Below are 20,678 nucleotides of genomic sequence, written 5' to 3'. Positions count from 1 at the left end.
GGTGAGAAAGGTAGTCTCTGGACATTAATTAGTTAGGCAGATGCGCATCCTAGGGCTCTGAGCAAGTATAAAGCAATTCTCTTCATGGTTTTGTTGGTGGCGGTAATGTTATTTAACATGGACTTTGTTAGCCCCTAGCCAACTGGCCCTTAGTTCAGAATGCTGAAACAAAACTTCCCAGCACATCAGTCAGGTTCCAGGATGCCATCCTGATGGTTCTACTGAGGATATTTTAATGAAGGAACACTTTACGGGGAGATGGGCAGGATTGAGGGAACCAACCTGCCCTCAAGGATGTTAAGGCACCCGAGGGATATCAACAGTGGAGCACTGTTACCACCTAGGCCTGAAGGGACAGAGGGAGAGGATGGTACTACTGGGGCCCAGTGGAAATGAGCTGGGGAGCGAGGGCTGTAATAATCACCGAGGAATGAAGCCACCACCAGAACCAAGGCTGCAAATCAAGGAGGGATAGGCAGGAAACACCAGGCTGACCTCTCCCTCCTTTCACCCTCAGTCTCCTCTGGTGGCCTTTGGCTGGTGCTGATTGGAAACGAGCCCTGGGGGAGCACGGGATGGAGTGCGTAGGGGTGGGCCTCGTGACAGAGCGAGGCAGAGCATGAATCAGGCGTGTGGGTTTAGGGGGCCACTACCATACCCTGGAACACAGCCTGTGCCGCTGTGGAATGGCAGAAAAGCCAACCACAGGAAATCGAGATCCTTGGATTCCTGACAGACCTAACACTGCAGACACCGCACACCAAGCGTCCTGAGGGCACATCAGTGGCATTTTGGGCCTTGACTGCTTCCGCTGTAAAATGAGTAGGTTGGATGGACCATGTGACTTTCTAAGCCTTCCAGGGTAAGATCCCTTGACTATAGTGTCAGCTTGCCCTCCCACCAAGCACAGGCTGGGCTGGGTGCTGTGCTCACTGCTCCAGGGCCCCCACCCCACGCCATAGGGTGCTGTACCCGACAAAGGGTGGTGCTGGGGAATCCTGGCCTGGCCAGCATCTGGGACTAGACCGGGAGTTCCTTTCTTCCAGAGAACCTCAGGACATGCAGAGCCAGCCAGGGACTTTCTTAAATGTATTTTTCACTGCAATGAGGTACATTCAAAAGGAAAGAAGAGCACATTCATTTCCAGAAAGCAGCAGCTTCACAGACCTGAGCTACTGCAGCTCCAAGTCCTGGTGCCCCCTGCTCAGTTCCTGATAACTGAAGATGAAACTTGAACAGCAAAAGGGAAGTCTCCTGTCTCCTACAGGGTATCAAATCCTGTTTCTAGACAGTTTCAGTTCTTAAAGACACAGGATTCCATATTTTCTCACCCAATAAGCTGGAAGGTAAAGAACCTTCAGTGACCACCAACCACATTTGCAGGGACCTGGGGTGAAATGGAAGTGAACCGCAAAGCCTTTCTGAAACCCAGGTTTGAAAGGGGGGCCTGGATATTTCTGAAATGCATCATCATCTTTTGCCTTATTAATGTAAAGAATTAGTCTGGTAAGTGCACAGATTTGCTCAGTCTGATCTGGGGCCCAGAGTGCCTCTCATGCTTTTACTTTTCTAGCTTCCTACAGGAGTCAGATGACTCAGAGATGTGGGCATTATCGTTTTCTCTTGGAGGTGGAAAGATCTGTGCATGCTGGCTCCAGGGTCACTCCAAGGGCAGCCTAAGGGAGGTGCCCACTCCTTTGTTGAGCCCACGAAGCACCCTAAGCCACTAAAGAACAACCCCAAGGTGAAATGGGTCAGGATCTCACTGCCTTCAAAGCGTTTATTTGCAGAATATAGGTTCAGCTATGTGTTATTAGTTGTGTGGACTCTGCAGCTTATTAGGAGGGATAAAAGAGAGAACAAAGAAAGACAAAGAAGAAAATATGAAAAAGAAAAGGTGAGCCTGGCCGGGCCTGGCTCAGCGGTTGAGCGTCGACCTAGGATCCAGGCGATCGGGGTTCGATTCCCGGTCAGGGCACATGCCCGGGTTGTGGGCTCGATCAGTGACTCTCTCATCACTGATGTTTCTAGCTCTCTCTCTCCCTCTCCTTTCCTCTCTCTGAAATCAATAAAGATATATTTAAAAAAAGAAAAAAAAGAAAAAGAAAAGGTGAAACAGGTGTTGCTGAGGGTTTCCAAGCATGTGGAAATACATAGTGCGAAGAAAAAGGTGATGTGCCTACTGAAAAGAGGAAAGGGAGATGTTTCCGCAAAGATTCTGTTCACGCCCACGGAGTTTTCTCACTGAAGTCAGATCCCAGAACAGGTGGACACTAGGTGCTGTGTAATCTTTCACATCAGGATCCATTCATTGGTGTGTTTCTTTATTTAAACGAGCAATAACAATAGGATGGGGTGTATGCTATGACTCACCTACAGAGTCAAGGGAAGCACACAGTCAGAGCCCCTAAAGAAATGTGTCAGGGATCACAGGAGGCTGCTAGAGAAAGTGACGTTTGGCTTGTGGTGGAAAGGATGCTTAGGAGATGGAGAAAAAGTGAGGAGGAGAAATAGCCAACATGAGGATCTCACTCCAGACAACACAGCCCAGGACAGCAGAACAGGAGAACAGGCCCCAGAGGCTCTGCTCCTTGGAGGTGACACACAATGACAAAGCCTGGCTTTCTCCATGTCCCCATGGGGTGAACGTCTGCCAACGACCCTGGGGTCATTTCACCCTGTTTAAAATAAATTTCAAAAAAGGGCCAAATCATAGCTGTTATTCAAATATGAAATGAACAGGTGTTAAAATATTTACTTGTTAAAGGTTAAATAAGATCATAAAGATTAAAGGTAAGATCAACAGGGGACCCGAGTGGTTATAACCCGTTTAAAACACAATTCAAAGAACAGGCACGTTTACAGATTTGGAACGTTGAAATGAATGTGCAGATGGGGGCAAACTGGTTTGTCCAGGGAGACGGAGGGTGAAGAGTAAATTGATGGACTTTCTATGGTCAGGATATAAATTTTGTGTCTATTGCTACAAATTATTATTTTCTTATTGATTTTAGAGAGAGAGGAAGGGAGAGAGAAACATCGATGTGAGAGAGAAACATTGATTGGTTGTCTCCTGTGTACGCCCCAACCAGGGATCAAACCCGAGACCTAGGTATGTGCCCTGATAGGGAATTGAACCCGCAACATTGTGGTATACGGGATGACACTCCAACCAACTGAGCCACTCCGTCAGGGGTATAACTACAAATTATTTTGCACTGGTATCAAGTAGCTACAATTTACAGAGTTGTCAAATGGCTCAAAGACACTGAAAGACTAATTGGAATACCTGAGGGATGTCTTCCAGACAACACATCCTTTCCCTCGAACTTTCTCCTACGAGACCAACCTATTCAAATTTCATTCTTTTTCCCCCTCCAGGCCAGGTCACTGGTGATTTGTATATGAACTCCTCAAGGAACACATGGTAAGCTAAGTAACCCTGAGCAAATATTAAAGAAATAGTAATGATTGCAGAACAAATAAAAATATGATAACTATATTTACAACGTTTAAATCAAATGGAAGACAGTGACTGAAGGGATGTGTTTCCTGCGTGTTTTCCGTCCCGCCTCCCACCTTATCCTCATCAGCCTATTCTCAATTTCAACTGTATTGTTGCAGGGCTTCTATGAAGCAACTTCACTGCGAACTTACGGGAATCCCTAATTTGCAACAGCAAACTGACCCAGATGAAGAATTACAGGAACAAAGGAAGTAGGTCAGGTCCATGCTCTTAAATGGGGAAACCACAATGAGGAATTCACATCACAAATAGAGTAATATTAAGTTATTTTAGGGGGTTGGAACGGGGGGGGGGGACTTAACTGAGATGAAGACTAGGGAACGTGTAGCCATTCATTCAATCAGACATTCACACAGACACTTTTAGTGCTAGTCACATGTGGTAGGCGCCGTGGTTAGCAACCAGAGATAAATAGAAGCATAGAACAGGATCCCTGTCCTGTAGTTGTTTAGAATTGAGGTAGGAGTGTTCCCTGATCCGACTAGATGAAAAATATCATGTGATTTCCTCTGCTCAAACTGAGACAGGCCTAGAGGTGAGATTTTAGAAGTGATATGATAAGGTGGCCCTTTAAGGTGTGTGTTTGCATGTGGGGTCTTCCCTTGCCGGTCCTACCCCCTGCAACACACAATGGGTACATCACTACGAATTGTTTGAACAATACCTAATTAGTAAATTAGCAATAGCAACGAATTATTAATAAGTTATTTTATTTTTAAATACATATTTACTATTTATTTTTATAAATAAATGTATTGGTTTATTGCCAGAATAAATAAATAATTGATTAAAATAGGTAGTTAATTACTAATAAGTTCAGGAATAATTAACTAATAATCAGCAGATCCTCTACCACAGTTCAAGAACTACTGCAAGGTGCATTCTTTGGTTCTTTCCATTCTTGAAATTCTGGATGGTGGCCACCACTGGAGGTTCTCAAATTCTCTCACTCTCTCAGTTTCAAAAAGTACTGCCAGGCAAATTGAGCTTTCTGTGGGTTTATGACATTTGGGAAGGTACTTTTTTTTTGCCTTGCCTCCTGTCCAGAGAAAAGATGGCAAGGAAGCTTGGTGAACTCAGGAATGCTCAGAAAACAGCCCTACTCCCTGGGCCCCTGGGCACTGGCACCTGTGCCATCGATGAACAGGTCACCCTGGATTTGTAGCAAAACCTGACGCCTTGTGCATGTGGCTGAGAACTCAAACTAGTTCAAGAAGAGTCTTGATTAGCGGATGGTCGATAAAGTAGAGGTTATTGAGGGAAATCAGGGAAGTTCCGAGTGCGCCTCTGGCATTTAAGGATGGTGTCTTTGAATGCAAACACTGGACTCTCCCTCACTTTCCCTCAGTGTCGTGGCCGGAATTCTGGGCTAGTGGCCTTTCATCTGATCTGTGATTACATTTCTGATCTTCTAAAGAATATTGTACCAGAAAAGGTCATGCTAGAACACCCAAAAGAGCAGGTGCGCTGTCTCCAGGGGCAGAGTCTGCCTGCTACACAGCCCCAGATTTAGGACACAAGTTCTTCAAGCATGCCATGCCCAGCACACTGGCACCTGCTAAATACAGACTCTCAGTGTGGCTCATGCTAATGCTGATGATGTCCGTGGTGACAGTGTAACCGCATTGATCTCCTTTGTCCCAAATGATTGGTGTGTGGGTGGGCGGGGGGGCAATTTCATCAAGGTGGTCAATTTCCAAATGGGTAATCCAGGAATGTTTCCTTGACTCTAAGCATAGAGCAGTTTCCAGAGATTCTGGCCTTGGCTGGCTCCACTCTCCCAAGATATGTGGCATTATTGGTGGGGGAGCTTTCAATAGCATACCCTCCTGGGGATTCAGCATAACTTCCCCAGGAGCAGAGATGGTTTAGGTTCAGGGCTCAAAGTTCCCCTCGCCCTCTTCCCTTCCTCCCTCTCCCACCACCCCTTCCCTTCTCCTTCCAGCTTATCTTCTCTCCGCTCTTCTTTCCTTCCGCTCCCTGGCGTTCTGTTATGAGCCGTCTTGCTGTGGCGTGGATGACTCTGCCAGGTCCTCCAGATCATGGGAGGGAAGACATGTCAGAGAGATTTGGGGCTGCCCCTTCTCTTCTAGCTCCTGCTAGGGCAGAGCCCTTAGCCCTGGTAAGTCCACGGGACTGTGGAAACCCTAGCTCTGATGGGAAAGAAGAGAGGGGCTTTTGGGTCTCTCACTTTCCTGTTCAGTAGAGTCATCACTCTCAACCAAGGTTTAGGGTAAAAACTGGGGCCTGATTCAGTGATGGAAATCCCAGGCATCAAGGCTGGGCTGGTGCAAGGCAAGGGAGGGATTGCGGACAGGAAGTGGTGTGGCTGTGTGGGTGTGAAGGAAGGGCTTCCTCCCTCGCTGACACTTTCTCAGCCTCCCTCCCTTCCCCCCGCCCAACAGCCAGCCAGCGCAGATTCCGTGCCAGAGGCTGGCACACAGCACCAGTGTGAACAGAACAAGCAAATCCAATCCCCACCAACTGGTCTACTCCCCTTGTCCCTCCTGGAATCATCTAACAGTTTCTCAGATTTATACAGAATTTCTACTTGGTCAGAGTAGGAGTTGGGGAGCTGAGACAGCCCCTCATGTTACTGGGAGCTTGATGAGAATGTTCCTCCATCAAGCTCAGTGAACATTTGGTTTTCAGAACTCTGGTCACATTTCCAGTTGTCTTAGAGGGGACTCCACCCCAGCACCATGCGCCACCTCAGTTTTGGTTCACTGAGACCACACTTACTACTTTGACATCAACAGGGAAGGTCTAACTGCCCCTAAATGTGAACTCAGCCTCAAATGAACACACAAGCTTAGGGAGGCAAACTCTGTGTTCAGCAGCTAATTTGAATAAAGATCAGACCATTTGCACCCTGGAGCAAAGTGGCTGGGGTCAAGGGGTATTAAGGACTTGGGAGACTCATATATGATACGAAGGTTTCTGACCAGCTGGATGATGGAGCCCTTTATAAAACAGGTGAAAACAGACTGAGAAGCACATTTGAGGGAAAGACGAGGGGTCATGTGTACAGCTTGGAGAGTGTTGAGCGGACGCGCTTGTGAGATGTCCTCTCAGAGACACATGGTGGGAAGCTGCATGTACAGGTTGGCCCCCAGGGGAGAGCTGGGCTCTGGGTACTGACGGGAAGTTATCTGTATAGAGAGAGATGGTGACTGAGGCCCCAAGAAGAGGAGCACCTTTATAATGAGAACAGGCAGAGAGAGGAAGAAACACAGAAGCCAGTGTCCAAGGCTGCTGGAAAGTAAAGGAAGAAAAGCCTGAGATATTCCCATTAGGCCTGGCAGCCAGAGCTTGCTGGGACTTCCGAGTGGGGGTCCTACACCTTCTATGGCAGAGACTAACAGAGTCATGAAATCCAGTTCCTCCAACCTGAGCATGAAGCTAAATTTCATTTCTGGACCTCCCTTTAGCTGGGTGAGGCTGTGGGACTGAGGTCTGGCCCATGGACTATGGGCAGAAAATTATTCACTATCACCTCCAAGACATAGCCTCTCCCCACCCCCTTCCATGGACCTCTTCCTCCCGAGTCTCCCAGTCAGAGTAGAGGATTGGGGGTACAGTGCAACTAAATGGAAGGAGATTGGTCCCTGAATTATGTGGAGCCACAGGGCTCAGGCCAGTGGAGCAGCAGACACAGACACCCCGGTGTTAGCGGTGGAGGGGGTGAGCAGCCAGCTGAACAGCAGTGACAGTGGGATCAGAGCAGATCAGCTGTCAAGACAGCTAGACGGGTCTGCAAGCCCCTTTGTGACCCAGCTGGGGTGGCAGGGAAGTCCCTTTGGCCTTTGCTGTGCCGCCCCCCAAAGCTGCCTGCCCACCTAGCTTAGATGTGGCTGCAGGGGAGACGATCAGGAAGGGGAACCAAGACCCAGGAGCTGCAAGACAACCTGAGGAGATGGTAGACGCCTCTTCAGGAAGAGAAAACGTATTGTGCTTCTAAATTCCAAGAACTTGGCCAAAGGAGAGGCACAACCATCTTTATTATCCAAATTCCATCATCAGAGGAAATGATTCTGCGTAACAGCGGAACCTAGTAGCTGCCATAGTGGAAGTGAAGTGAGTCATGAGGGTGGTCTCCCGACCTGGGTCCACTCAAGGCTCTGAGAGTCAGGTGCCTGTGGGACACAGCCCAGAGCTCCGAGGAAGAGGCCTGGCAAGGCGCCTCCCCATCTAACATGGATGTGGCTGTGGGGGAGATGGCCAGGACGGGCAAGCAAGACCCTTGATCCGCAAAACAGCCCGAGGAGATAGAAGACGACCTCTTCAGGAAGAGGAAACAATGGAGGAGGCCTGGCCCCGGGTCCCCTTGTACACAGATGCGGAGGAGCCCTGCTCCCAGGCGTGGAAAGGACCAAGGCTCCTGGCTGCGCTTCACCGGGGCAGGCAGCCGGCCACAGGGTCCGGCCGCAGCACCGGCACGAAGTTCATGGGGCACAGCAGCAGCGGGCACATCTTCTCGTGCTCCTTCAGCGCCTCGCTCAGGTGCTTCAGCTCCTCCGTCAGCTTCCCGATCTCCCTCCGAAGCACTGTGTTTTCCTGCTCCAGGCACTCATATTCCTGGGGAAGACGGAGAGTCGGCTACATCATTACTGAAAACACACTCCCTTCCCCCTTCCTCCCCGCAGATCTAACCCGCGCTGTGAAGCTCACCTCCTTCCCACGAAAGCTTTCTCGTTAACCACGCCCCCCTCCACCACTCATAATTGTTTGTTCATTTGCTCACTGTCTGTCTCCTTCTGCCAAGACAAAAGGTCCACAAGGCCAGGGCTTTGCTTGTCAAAAAAACTTTATGAGGTGTAATTTACAGAAAATAAAATACACTGATTTTAAGGGCATGATTCAGTGAGTTCTGACAAATGTAAATAACTATGTTGATCAAGACAGAATGTTTCCATCACTCTGGGAAGTTCCCTAGGGCCCCTTTGAGCCTCCCTTCCCCCCAACTGCTGATCTGCTTTCTAAAGGTCCTGTTGGGTTCACTGCCTTAGTTAGGAACAGTGCCTGGAACTTAACACATGCTTGTTGAGTACTGAGTAAATGCTTTCTTTGGCTTTGCTCCCAAACTCATGTGTTATATTTCCTCTACATCAGAGTTTACAGAGGCCTAGAACTGGAGGGGTTCACAGAAACCCCTTAGCCCAACCCTGTAGCCTAACAATGTAGAAACCTTCCCTGTGTAATTCTAGGTAAGACATCCAACTGATGCTAAGCACTCTCTCCTTCAAAGGACAGTCCTTGCCTTTGCTGAGCTGCTCTATGAGAAAGGTCCTCTTTGCACTGACCCAAAAACTCTTTCTCCTTCAAACCCACCTGTTGGGCTTGGTTCCACCTTATGGAACCACATAGAGTAAATGCAATACTTTTTCAACATCACAGTTCTTGAAATGTTAGGAGACAACCCCACACCACTTCCCTTTAGGTATTCTCTGAGCTCAACTGTCTCAGGTTCTCCGGGTTCCTTGGGTTGTGGGACTCCTGCTCCCTTTGCCCTCCTGGACACCATCCAACACATGCTCCAGTTTGCCAGGAGCTCCGAGAGAACATCATTCCAACATGCAGTGCATGCTTCCAGGGATGGCCTGACCATGCGGACAGCAGGCAGATTGTGGAGGTGATCTGCTCTGGGCTGGACCCAAGCCTACAGCCAACCCCCACTCTGGGGAACTGCCCCTGAGCATGCAGAGAAGTGCAAGCTTTGTGTGCATCTGCAGCTTCTCTGTCTATACTTTAAAGACCATCAATATTCGGAGCTTAAGGATGGGCCTGACGCCCACCTCTACTGAATTTCACCTTGTTCTCTGGAACATCTTGCAGCCTAGCAAATATTTCAGAATCTTAGATTGTGTCAGCTCATAGACTAATGATACCACAAACTATAAGCCGTGCATGAACTTGATGAGCAGGCCGGGCAGGTCTTCCTTGTATTCCTCCAAGTCAGTAAGTTCTACAGTGCGTGGTCAATGGCAGAGGCCCTATGCCATGCCATAGAGACCCTCTTAAGGCTGGCAATCTGATTTAAATCTTTTGAAATGTTGTTTTCAGTCATTTCTAGTTGATTCACACTGTTGGGCTTTGTTGTACCATGCCTACTATGTTTCCTAAGCAGGGGGTCCAACTCATTTTCCATTATATCTTTTCTCTTACTAGTAATTTTTAAGAAATATCACTAAGAAAGTCTGATCTTACAGGCCCTTAAGGCACATGCAGATCCTCAACTCTGTCCCTGGACTGCCTTTGTCTTTTTTCTGTGGGCCCAGCTCAAGTCCACCACCTCCAGGAAGGCTTCCATGATCACAGCACTAATGGAAACACATCTCTTATTATGTGTCTTATTCAGTCTTGTGTCATATTCAATCACACTTAAATAAGGTCTCTAAAAATCAGAAAGATATAGCACATGGGGCCTCTGCTACCCTCTCTTGTGCCCCACCTGACAGGCCCCAGTGCTGGCATCTAACTGCTCAGTGACCCCTCAGCCCTCTGTCTCCTTCCCTCACCCCTTTCCATCCCTCCCTTCCCCTCCAGGCATCTTCCTCCCTCCCAGGACAAGGGGCTCAGAGGAGCTGCATGCAAAAGTGATCTGAGCCATTCCTCTGCCTCCTGCCTTTCCCAGGCAGGCTCTCAGGGTAGTCTGGAATACTTTGCAAGGCAGCAGGCCTCACCTCTTCTCCCCACAGGCTGTCCTGGCTCAGTCTGGCATCACTGGTACACCGGCCCTGCTCTGCCAGTAGCCCTCCTCCGCGCCTACCACCCCCAGCTCCGCATGCACTCCTCTGGCCTCTGACAAGCTCTAGGCCTAGAGTCAGGATTCGGTCTACAAACACAGCAACCAAGCCCTCTGCGGGCAAGGGGAGGGTCTGGATGGGAAGATGGGGATGGAAGCCCAGGCATCGTGAGAAGCCTGCCTGCAACAGGGGTGAGGGGCACACACGCACACACACGCACTCTCCACCCTGCAACTGGAAATGCTCCTCACTTCCACATAAAAGGAGAATAGATTTGAATGGTTCCAATGAGCTAACATTTAAACAAGATTCCAAAGATTAGGAAACTCTCTTCCTGTGGTAAACATTCCAAACCGATTTTCCATATTTACTGATTTTTGTGGTGAGACGCTGTGAGCTTCTGAGCTTGACCTCTGGAAGCCATGAGGAGTCACGCTGCTGAAGGTACAGCTGCTCTCCCCAAACCCCAGCCCAGAAGGGCTCAGAGCTGCCCCCACAGGCCACCCAGCAGGCCCCTTGCCTGCCTTCTGGGCGGGAGGGGGGACTTTCTCCTCTGGGATCTAAGTTTTACTCACAAATACGCTGAGGGACTTTTATGGAGCTGAGGGGATAAAAATGAGAGAAGTAAAAACCTTCTTCAGGTGAGGAGCTGGGAAGGGAGGAAGAGGAGGGGAGAGGACGCTGAGAGGGAACGAAGGGAATGGGTAGAACCCGCTTCACACTGAGAAGAAACTACCTGGACTTCGCAGACGTAAAAAATAATAAAGAACATTAGGCCCTCTGTTGTTTCCAAAGAGATGCTTGGTTTAGCTCAATGACTGCTGAGTTTCGAATCCTTTGCCCCAGGAGGGTTTGCAGTTACTGGGTTGCCTTCCTGGGTATCTTCTAGGACACTGTCACAACGCAGAGACTTACAGATTAGAGACGGTGAAGTCACTGCACATCCCAGTTCTCTCTCAGAAATTAAGCAGCCGAGGGCAGCAATTCTCAACTGGGGCAATTTGGGCAGGCCCCAGGGGTCACGTGGAGTGTCTGGAGACAGTTTGGGGAAGGGGGTGTTACTGCACCTAGAAGGCAGAGACGCCCCCACAACAAGGAATTATCCAGCCCCAAGACTGAGAAACCCTGGTCTGGGCATCTAAAAGAGGCTGATGGGGAGATGCGGGGCTGTCTGGGGATATTCAGTCAGGGTCCAGGGTGCCTCTGAGGCAGAGGGGAGGGCCAGGGCGCTAAAGAAGCTAATGTGGGTACCAGGGGTCAGAGATGACAACAAGGCAGGAAAGGAGATGAGGGGAAGGAAAAGGCCACTAGGAGAACACAGCCACACACAAGACCCCACTTCTCAAGCAAGAAACTGAAACTCTGAGAGGCATGGTGACTTTTCCAAGGTTGTGTATACTGGAGCCTGATCCCGACTTCAAGGTCAACTGCAACTCTCGTGCAGTGACAGTAATTCAGCTTTCGCTTGGCAGTGCCTAGGCTCCAATCTCCCCATGGCGGTTACCAGCAGAAAAGGGCTGCAAGAGCTCAGGATTTTACAAATAAGTCTATTCCCAAGCCTTAAGCTGATACCCTTCCCAGCAGAAAAATGTGTCACCAGCAAGCGCTGTAAAAATGAGTGTCTTCATCAGTTTCTAACCTAACTGGGGACTAACACGAAGCATTGTATATTTCAGAATATACAATATCTGAAAAAACCATGGCAACACATACCACAACCATATTACTCAAGAAACTTGTCTGTGACATTTGGCGCTCCTAAGGATGGCATCGATGCCTTCCTTTTCTGACTCAAAATTCTTTCTCAGTCTTACACCTTTAGGTGCCTGGCTTCAACCAGTCTGACCCATTTCTGAGAGAAGTGTCTTTCAGCCTGTCTTTAGAGAGCTGGACTGTTCACTTGGGTTCCTATTTGTGAATGTGGACTCAGGCGTGTGCCTAACGTTCAGAGATGAATAGGGGTCGAAATCCCCGTGAGAGATGTAAGCGCCTTGAAGGGATGATTAGAAAAGCCACAGAGAACACTGAGGTCCACAAATACACACAGGGAACCACTTCTCATCACGGCAACCCAACTTCCAGCAACCACCGCCCTGCAGAGAAAGCTTGGACGGACGAGCGGCCCCAGCCTCTCCCAGGCTTGGCCTGTCCAGGCTGTCCCACTGCCCTGCCCTCTGAGAAGTTCCCACCTTTTTTTTTTTTAATATATCTTTATTGATTTGAGAGAGAGGAAGGGAGAGGGAGAGAGAGACACAGAAACATCAATGAGGAGAGAGTCATTGATCGGCTGCCTCCTGCACGCCCCCAGGTGGGAATCGAGCCCGCAACCCGGGCACATGCCCTGACCGAGAATCGAACCGTGACCGCCTGGATCCTAGGTGAGCGATGTCTGGCTGGGCAGAAGGTCCCACCTTGAAGGACAGTCCTCTGGCTTTGGAGACAGAGAACTGGGAGGGGAGGGAAGTGGCTGAGACACTTAGATGAGCTGGGACTAGAGGAGGTTTTTCAGTGTTAGAGGTGAGTGAGGTAGGCAGGAGAGGAAGGGGGGAATTTTAAACGTCTTACTCTAAGTATTCCCCTTCATGGTATTCAAGAAAGGCAAATAAAGATCTCGAGTTACTCTGAAATGTTTAACAGTGCTATCCCACAGTCTGGGGTGGAGGCGTCTATAGGACAGGTACTTTACTCAAGTCTCCGCAGGGAGTAGCAAGTAGCTCGGGCTGTTAGGTGGCTGCTTCCTGCCCCTCTGTGTCTTCCCGGGAACTGGTCTCTCACTTTTCCCATCCTACATGTGGCCTGGGGGGCCTGGGGGGCCTGCGGGGCTTTCTGCCATGACTGTCAGCAGTGTGCTAGGTGCTCCGCTTTCGACTTACTGGGGTGCAATACAATCATTCCTGACCACATTTTTACCAGACACCCCTCCCACTATGAAGATTGTTTTGAAAGTTTAAAAAAGTCACTTTTTTTACTATGCTTTTTTTTTTACTATGTTGGCCATATAGAACATAGATCCCCATAACTAGGATGTGCTCCTGGAAGGAGACGAGAAATGAACAGGGAGAAATTATTCGTGTTGGTGCCCTTGGGCCAGAAATCATGCTCCTCTTCTACAGAACTGGGCATTTCCATCTTCCTGAGCCAGCTCCCTCATTGTGACCAATGACACGTGTGTGGTTAGTGATGGTGAAAGTGTGACCTCCAGCTTTGGGGTCTGTATATGGATGGATCCACTTTCCTGGCCTCCTGAACACTGTGTTTCTCAACCAAAACTGGCCCTGCTGAGGGGATCTGATGGAGGTGCATGGTCCTCACCCATTCTTCTAGCTCCACAAAGAAGAGGAGAGGAGAGTGTTCTCCCATGGAGGGACCGGGTTTCAGGCCAACCAGCCCCATTTCTGGAAAGGCCACCTGGCAGAATCAGTCATGCCTGTGGACAGCAGAACAGGTTAGGAACCCCACAAAGGGGCGCTCCACCTGTGGTTCTAAGAGGGATCAGGTGGGGGTACACGCGGCACTGCCCGTAAGTTTCCCAGACACCTGGTTCATTTGGTTATTGGATACAATGACAGAAATGGAGAGAGACCTATCTTAACATTTAGTAAATTATTTCTGTTGCTTCCTGCGATAGGCAGAATAACAGCCCCCCAAAGATGTTTACATCCAATCTTTGGAACCTATGAATATATTATTTTAAGTGGCAACAGGGACTTTGCAGATGTGATTAAAAAGCCTTAAAACGGGGAGATTAGCCGTAGCTCATTTGGCTCAGCGGTTAAAGTGTTGGCCTATGGACTAAAGGGTCCCGGGTTCGATTCCTACCAAGGGCACATACCTCTGTTGTGGGCTTGAACCTTGGCCCTGGTCGGGGCACGTGCCAGAGGCAACCAATAGATACGTCTCTCTCACATCGATGTTTCTCTCTCTCTCCCTTCCACTCTCTCTGAAAGGCAATGGAAAAAATATCCTCAGATGAGGATTTTTTTTTTAAAGGGGGAAAATTAACCTGGATTATACAGGTGGACCCAATGTAATCCCAAGGGTCCCTATAAGTGAAAGGAGGAGTCAGACAAGGAGACATGACTATGGGGAAAGTGTCAGAGTAATACAGTATAAGAGACTCGACTGGCCAGCTGGCTTTGAAGACGGAAGGGGACTACAAGCCAAGGGACACAGAAGCTTCTAGAAGCTGGAAAAGGCTAGGAAACTGGTTCTTATGCAGAGCCTCCAGAAGGAATACAGCCGTCAACACCTTGATTTCAGTCCAGTGAGAACCATTTAGAGACACCTGCCTCCAAAACAGTAAAATGATAACTCTGTGTTGTTTTAAGCCACGAAATTTGTTGTAATTTGTTACAGCAGCCACAGGAAACCAATACACTTTCCTCGGGAACTCCTGTGCTTCCCAAGGACAGGAATAAGACCTGACTCCTCTCTTTGTGGCCCAAGGGCAATGCCTTGCCTGCAGCAGTGCTTAAAAAGTATTTGTGGGATGAATCTACTTGACCATGCTCTAGGAAAGATCTTGTTCAAGTCATTTAGTCAACACTCTACACATAATCACTCCGGACTTAAAACTGAGTGTCCTCTTGTGTTTGTTTTTTAATATATTAACGTACCATGTTGCATGTGAGGAGCCTGCAGCAGGCCTGGACTAGAAGCTTCTTGAGGGGAAAGACCCTAGCCGTCCAACTAGCACATGTTCTGGATACAGGGCCATGCACTGTGAGCCACAGGCCCCCTTGGTAACATGAAGCTAGAAGCAGGATAGCTTCAGGAGCAAGGGGGAAGGAGAAAAGAGGCAGAGGGCACTGTAGTTTTTCTGTGGATATTTCACAGAGCTAATAAGGGCTGGGAAGGACCCTCCCTGACCCTAGTCTGAAGATCCTAGGGCCCCACCTTCCTAGGGCCACGCTGTGAAGTTATATCCATGGGCTACCTCTCCCCGGAGTACAGACATTCTAAATCTGTTCCATGTTCATCGATAAAGGGTGTTCAGAGATTGTCACTCCCCTCAAAACACCTCAGTCTCCTCTGCTGCCAATGCCCCCAGACTGGCCTGGCTGAGACAATCTATGGCAAGAAAGCGTGGCAGGAAAGAGTTCAACTAAAATCGTAATTATTCACACCAACGCTGTGCAAAGACAAGAGCTCGGAACTGCGGCCCATTCCTTGGACAGATCCTGGGATACCTCTGAGGCCAGTTCCTGATAGGGAGCGGTTCCCATGCCCTGGCTGTGAGATGATGTGGATTACACACAGGGGTCGAGGAAAACGGAAGGGTTTAGGATAAATCCCAGGTTCCTGATTTTGGTGATGAGAAAGACGGTTAGCTCCATTAAATAAAAATTGAAGACAGTGAGAAGAGAATGTCTCAGGGTCAACAGACCCTCTATTATGACCATGTTGCATGTGAGGAGCCTGCAGCAGACCCTTTTTGAAACATTGGAGATATGGGGTTATGGCTAGAACAGAGGTCTTTCCTAAGGTGACTGATGTTGGGAGAACAGATTTATAGGTTAAATTTTCCAGGGTCAGAAAAAAAGGGACAGAGTCTGGTCAACAACATTTAAGAAAACAGACAGAGGTAAGAAAATTTAAGAAAGAAACTGAGAGAAAAAGTGGTTAAGAAGAAGTGGTTCAGGAGAAGTAGGAAATGTGTTTTTTTTAGAAGCTAAAGACCTTGAAAGAAGGCTTTAAGGAGAGGGTCAGTGGTGTCAAATGTTCCAGCAAGTGCAAGGATGGTAAGACTAGAAAGAGGTCCCTGGACCGGGCACTAGTGGTCTCAGTGGAAGCAGCTTCTGCAAGGTGTGTGTGTGTGTGTGTGTGTGTGTGTGTGTGTGTGTGTGTGTGTGTGTGTGTGTGTGTGTGTGTGTTGGGTGGGGACAGGGGGCAGAAACAAAATCAGAGGACTGGGTGATCAACGGAAACTGAGGCATGGAGACAGCACGTCTCTCTTTAAGAAGCAGAGACGTGAGGGAAGGAAAGGAAAGAAATGGGCACTAGCTTAAAAGGGAATCAGGACCAAAAGGAAGTTTGTTTTTTGGTGTTGTTTTGCTGTATCATGAAAGAAACCTGAGTGTGAGATGCAACCAGTGGATGAAGGAGAAACGACGAGGCCAGTGAGCGAAGAACCAGAAATGGGCTGGAAGGACCCAGAAGAATGAGACGTGCATGTGGCCAAACTGGTGATGGCCAGGCCGTGACCTCAGGGCCACCACCACAGTGCGAGGACAGAAGACAGCTCCTCTCCGTGGCCCTAGCGTGGCTCTGCCCCGACCACAGCCTCACCTCATGGAGCTTGTCAGCCTTCTGGGTCTGCTTCTTCCGACTTCTCTGAGCAGCAACGCGGTTTTTTTCTCTCCTTCGGACCTTCCTGTCATCATCCTCAGGGCTCTGGGGAGAAACCTGTGGTCAGGAGCGATGTGGAGGCCCTTCCTCTCCCCCTTGTCTGTCCTCTCTCCTCGCTCAGCATTGCTCACTGCCTTTGCCATTTTATCAGCATCCACAGCGCTGCTTGTTGCTACATTAGTGGGGTAACTGTAGCCCCTTGTAAGGAACACTCCCCAGGTGCTATGGCTGCATGTAGCTGCTAACCCCCGCGACCACCCTGGGAAATGCGTGGTGTGATCGCCATGTAAACAATGAGGAATTAGAACTCAGAGAGGTTAAGGAACTTGCTCCAGGTACCACAGCTAGTAAGTGGGTGAATGGGAAGTGGAACTCAGGTCTGTTGGACTCCACCAACGTTCATCAACCTCTACCCCGCAGGGCGTGAGCCTGGAGGAGCTGTGGTGTTGGCGTTGTCCATCTGAGAATGGAAAAGGCGGAAAGCATCTGCTATCTGCATTGCTTGTATGTCAGGCCTTACACCACCACACAGAAACAGGGGCTTTTGACACTCGGTGCAAAACACGATTACTCTTATAACTCACTGCAACCACACAACTCTACCAGCGCACCCAAGGGTCTTAAACACCACCGACAATACGCTCTTTTGAACCATGCTCGATTGACATTCTGTTTCACCAGTCAGAGGAAGTCAGAAAGCAACTTTATGATGTGTCTTGAAAGCCCTTAGCTATAGGTGAGATTTAACCAAACCTAGTCAAATCCTCCCAGAGTTATCATGAAACAGGCAGGCAGAAAAATGCACCTACCAAGGTAAAAAACACTGCATTCAGTTATAGAAAACACGGAGAGGAGAGCAGCATTTGCTTTCCAGTACCCTGTGAGAAGATACCAGGGGGTGTGAGGGGGGGAAATCCTACCTTTAAAGAGTTCAAAAGCCAGGGAAGTTAGTGGGATACGAACATAGGAAAGCTACTCAATTATCAATGTTAATTTTTTTAAAAACCCCTGATAATATAAAGTAATGAATATGCTCAGGTATCATTTGGTCTTGTGTTCCAAGTAAGAGAAACACATACCATCTCCCCCAAAATAATGTGGGTAAACAATTTTTAGCAGATGCAAGAATAAAGAAAAATAAATGACATATACGTAGATAGCATAGCAAGTAGAAGGGGCCTGGAGCTTAAAGAAACAGACGCAAGGTGTTAAAATGCAGTTCTTGAGAGGCAAAGAAGACTCGGCAAACAGAAGCAGACCACCACCGGGGGAAAATGTGGTGCAGAGGACAGAGCTTTCGCATGAGAAACACACAGCTTCTGGTGTGTTTTTTTTTCCTCCTACTGTCAACACAGTCTTGGGGACCATATTCTATGAATTTCTCGTTTTCTCATTTATTGTAAGTGTGATTCATTCATTCTTTCAATAGTGTCAACCGAGTACCTGCCATGTGCCAGGCACTGCTCTAGGCACTGGAAATAACATCCCCGGAACTGCAGCTTGAGGCTGGCATGAGATAAGCTTTTATCTGAAAGCTCCCAGCACACAGTATGCCCTCAACAACCTCTGCTGAGGTTGATGCTATTTTGTATTAAGTCCCTTCTTGTGCTTGTCACCAAACCATGCCTCTTTGTTCTTCATCCGAAAGCCGCAGGGCACAGCGAAGCTGCCGGCAGCCTGCCCTCTGGCAGCCGGCCCGCGCTCCGGATTACCACCTGCCACACGGTCACACCTGACAACCCAGAAGAAACGTTTGTCAAGACAGAAAGAGGGGAGCGAAGGTGGGAAATTCACGTGTTGTCAACCGGATCTCAATGAGTCCTCGTAAAAACCATGAGAGGCTGACGTTCTTACAGGTGCACATTTCCCAGGTGGGGAAAGCCGCAGGCTCAGAGAGGGTGAGCAAATCGCCCCCGGCCGTTCAGCCCGCGTCCCCAGGCCCAGGCTGAGAGCCCTGTGGCTGTCTAGCATCACCAGGTGACACTGCTCGCCAAGCACCGAGGTGAGAAGGGAGCACAGGCAGGAAACGCTCAGCCCCGCACGCAGCCTGGCGCAAGCCTCCCGGGGCCGCCGCCGCCAGGGGCTTCCACCTGCGCCCCTAGGCGGACCCCCGGGGCACGGCCTGGAAGGGGGTGCCTGCGCACGAGCCGCCCCCTCGGGGCTGAATGTCCCCTCTCCGAGTCCTGGCCCCCGCTCGGAGCTCCGGGGAAGGGCCACGCATGGCTCCGGGGCAGCGCCGCCCCACGTGCGGGGGAACGTGGACCGTGCGCCGCGCAGCCAGGCGTCGGCGCCCTCGGGCGTCTCCTCCACTGGGTCACCATGCCGTACCCCGCGGGCACCGCGCGCGCCCAACCCTCCCCTCGGAGGGCAGCCCCCGGAGCCCCAGCGCCGCCCTCCCCGCGCCGCCGGCCGCCCGACCCCGCATCCCCGCCGCCCTCCGCGAGCCTCTAGTTCGCTACCTGCGGCTGCGACTGGTTGCCGGGCGCCGCTCCGCTGCGCTGCAGGACGCTGCCGGCGGCCGCGGGCCCCTGCGACATGCCCGGCGCTCCTCGGCCCGGCCCGCCCAGCCGCGCAGCCTCGCGCAGGAGCCGCCGCGCGGCCCGCCGCCCCTGCACGCGGGGCGCCGCCTACGGGCGCAGTCCCGCCGCCCGCATCCTCGCGCCCGCACCTGCCGGCCGCCCGCCCCGCCCCGCCCCTCGCGCTTCCCGCTCGCCCCGGCCGCGCAGCCTCTGCGCGTGGCCCGGGCTTCCCCACCCCCGTCGCGGCCCGCGGTCCTTCCCGTCCGCTCGTCTGCCCGCCCCTCCTCCTCCCATCCAGCCTCATTTCCTCCTCTCGGGCCGCACCTCGGGGTCCCAGATCCCACCCCCGTCGCGGCTTTCCGCTGCCCGCCCCCCCCCCCGCTGTTCGTGGAAGTCACGTGGTGGCCCCGAAACCCGGAGGGAACGCGAAGCCCACCCCCAGGAGACAGCGCTGGGGCGGGTGGGGGTCGGGGGGCGCGGCGCGGCCGGTGGGGTCCCGCCGCTCTCGGGAACTCAGGGCGAGAAACACCAGCGGGTGGTTGGGGTTGGTGGTTTTTCTCCCCCGGTCCCATCGCGGCATCTTCCTGCGCAACGGCCCCGCCCCCCCCGCGGGGGTCACAGTCTCGGGGGACTTTCTCCGCGGCGATCAGTCACCCGGGCGCACTCTCACTCCCGCGGCCCGGGCTCTCCCGCCCCGGAGGCTGGGGACCGGCGGCCGACCGCGCCCACCGCGCGCCCCGAGAGCCACGGGCGCCCCAGGGCCTCCCTGCGGGAGCGCTCGCCGCCGTCCTCCGGGTGCCCCGGGCTGGGGGGGCGAGGCGGGGCGGCCCGAGGGTGAATTCCCTCCGCGGGGGGCGGGGAGGGGGTTGCCCTGCGGAGAAGCGCCGACCCGCTTCCCCCAGAGAGAACCTGTCTCGGTGGACATCGCTGTCGACAGGTTTGGGCATCTGGACCCCGGACCCTTTTTCTTTTTCAAGATTAAAGCGGCAGCTGCTCTGCCTGCGGGTCCAGACTCGTGCTCCGCGCCAGAGGGGGCCGGGGCCGGGGCCGGGGCCGGGGCCGGGCGCCGCTCGCTCCCCTCCGCCGGCCTGCGCGCGGAAAGCCGCCGGCCCGGGAGCGAGGAGAGAACGACGGCGAGCGGTTAGGGCTTGCGGTCTGCGTCCTGTGAGCCCCGCCGGGCGCGAGCGAGAAGCGGGAACCCGAGCGGGGGTGTGGGAACCAGGGCCGGGGGGCCGGGCGTGCATCCCCGGCGTGGTCGCTGAAGTTTTCGGGCTCGTGGGCAGCAGCGGGGTTGGGGGCGGGCACCGCGGACTCCCAACCCCGTGCACGTGGCTCTCGGCCGGGACCCTTGCAAAAGCCGTGAGGTGCAGCTTTCGTGAACGGGGCTGCTTGGCCAAGGCAGGAAAGCAAGTGGAGAACCTTGTCCGTGGGGGCAGGGGCTTTGCCCAACTGCGGGGAGGGTGGGGGTGCACCTAGGCACGTGGGCGCAGCCCTTCGTGGGACCGTGCGCGCCCCACCCCGTCTACGCTGCGCAGCGGA

At 51.6% G+C, this 20,678-nt stretch overlaps 1 protein-coding gene across 1 annotated transcript; it reads right to left on the bottom strand.

The window, feature by feature from the left end:
- Positions 1 to 7,490: 7,490 nt before the first annotated feature.
- BATF3 (basic leucine zipper ATF-like transcription factor 3) lies at positions 7,491 to 19,259 on the bottom strand. Its single transcript, XM_081121077.1, has 3 exons — positions 19,080 to 19,259; positions 16,561 to 16,665; positions 7,491 to 8,104 (listed from the first exon to the last, which is right to left on the bottom strand). The coding sequence occupies exons 1-3, from the start codon at positions 19,155 to 19,157 to the stop codon at positions 7,919 to 7,921; spliced, it is 369 nt and encodes a 122-aa protein (XP_080977203.1). The 5' UTR covers positions 19,158 to 19,259; the 3' UTR covers positions 7,491 to 7,918.
- Positions 19,260 to 20,678: the final 1,419 nt, after the last annotated feature.

The sequence above is a fragment of the Miniopterus schreibersii genome (assembly GCF_964146895.1).
Source record: "Miniopterus schreibersii genome assembly, chromosome: 19".
In the NCBI taxonomy this organism is placed as follows: Eukaryota; Metazoa; Chordata; class Mammalia; order Chiroptera; family Miniopteridae; genus Miniopterus; species Miniopterus schreibersii.
Note: the sequence above shows the minus strand (reverse complement) of the source record. Positions and strands in the feature narration are given on the sequence as shown.

Bases quoted from the DNA above. Each gene is read 5' to 3' on its own strand.
- BATF3 (XM_081121077.1), bottom strand. From the start codon at position 19,157: ATGTCGCAGGGGCCCGCGGCCGCCGGCAGCGTCCTGCAGCGCAGCGGA. The intron at 16,666-19,079 runs GTAGCGAACTAG...GTTTCTCCCCAG, and splicing joins GCAACCAGTCGCAGCCGCAG to AGCCCTGAGGATGATGACAG. The intron at 8,105-16,560 runs GTGAGGCTGTGG...CGTCTTCCCCAG, and splicing joins AGGCTGACAAGCTCCATGAG to GAATATGAGTGCCTGGAGCA.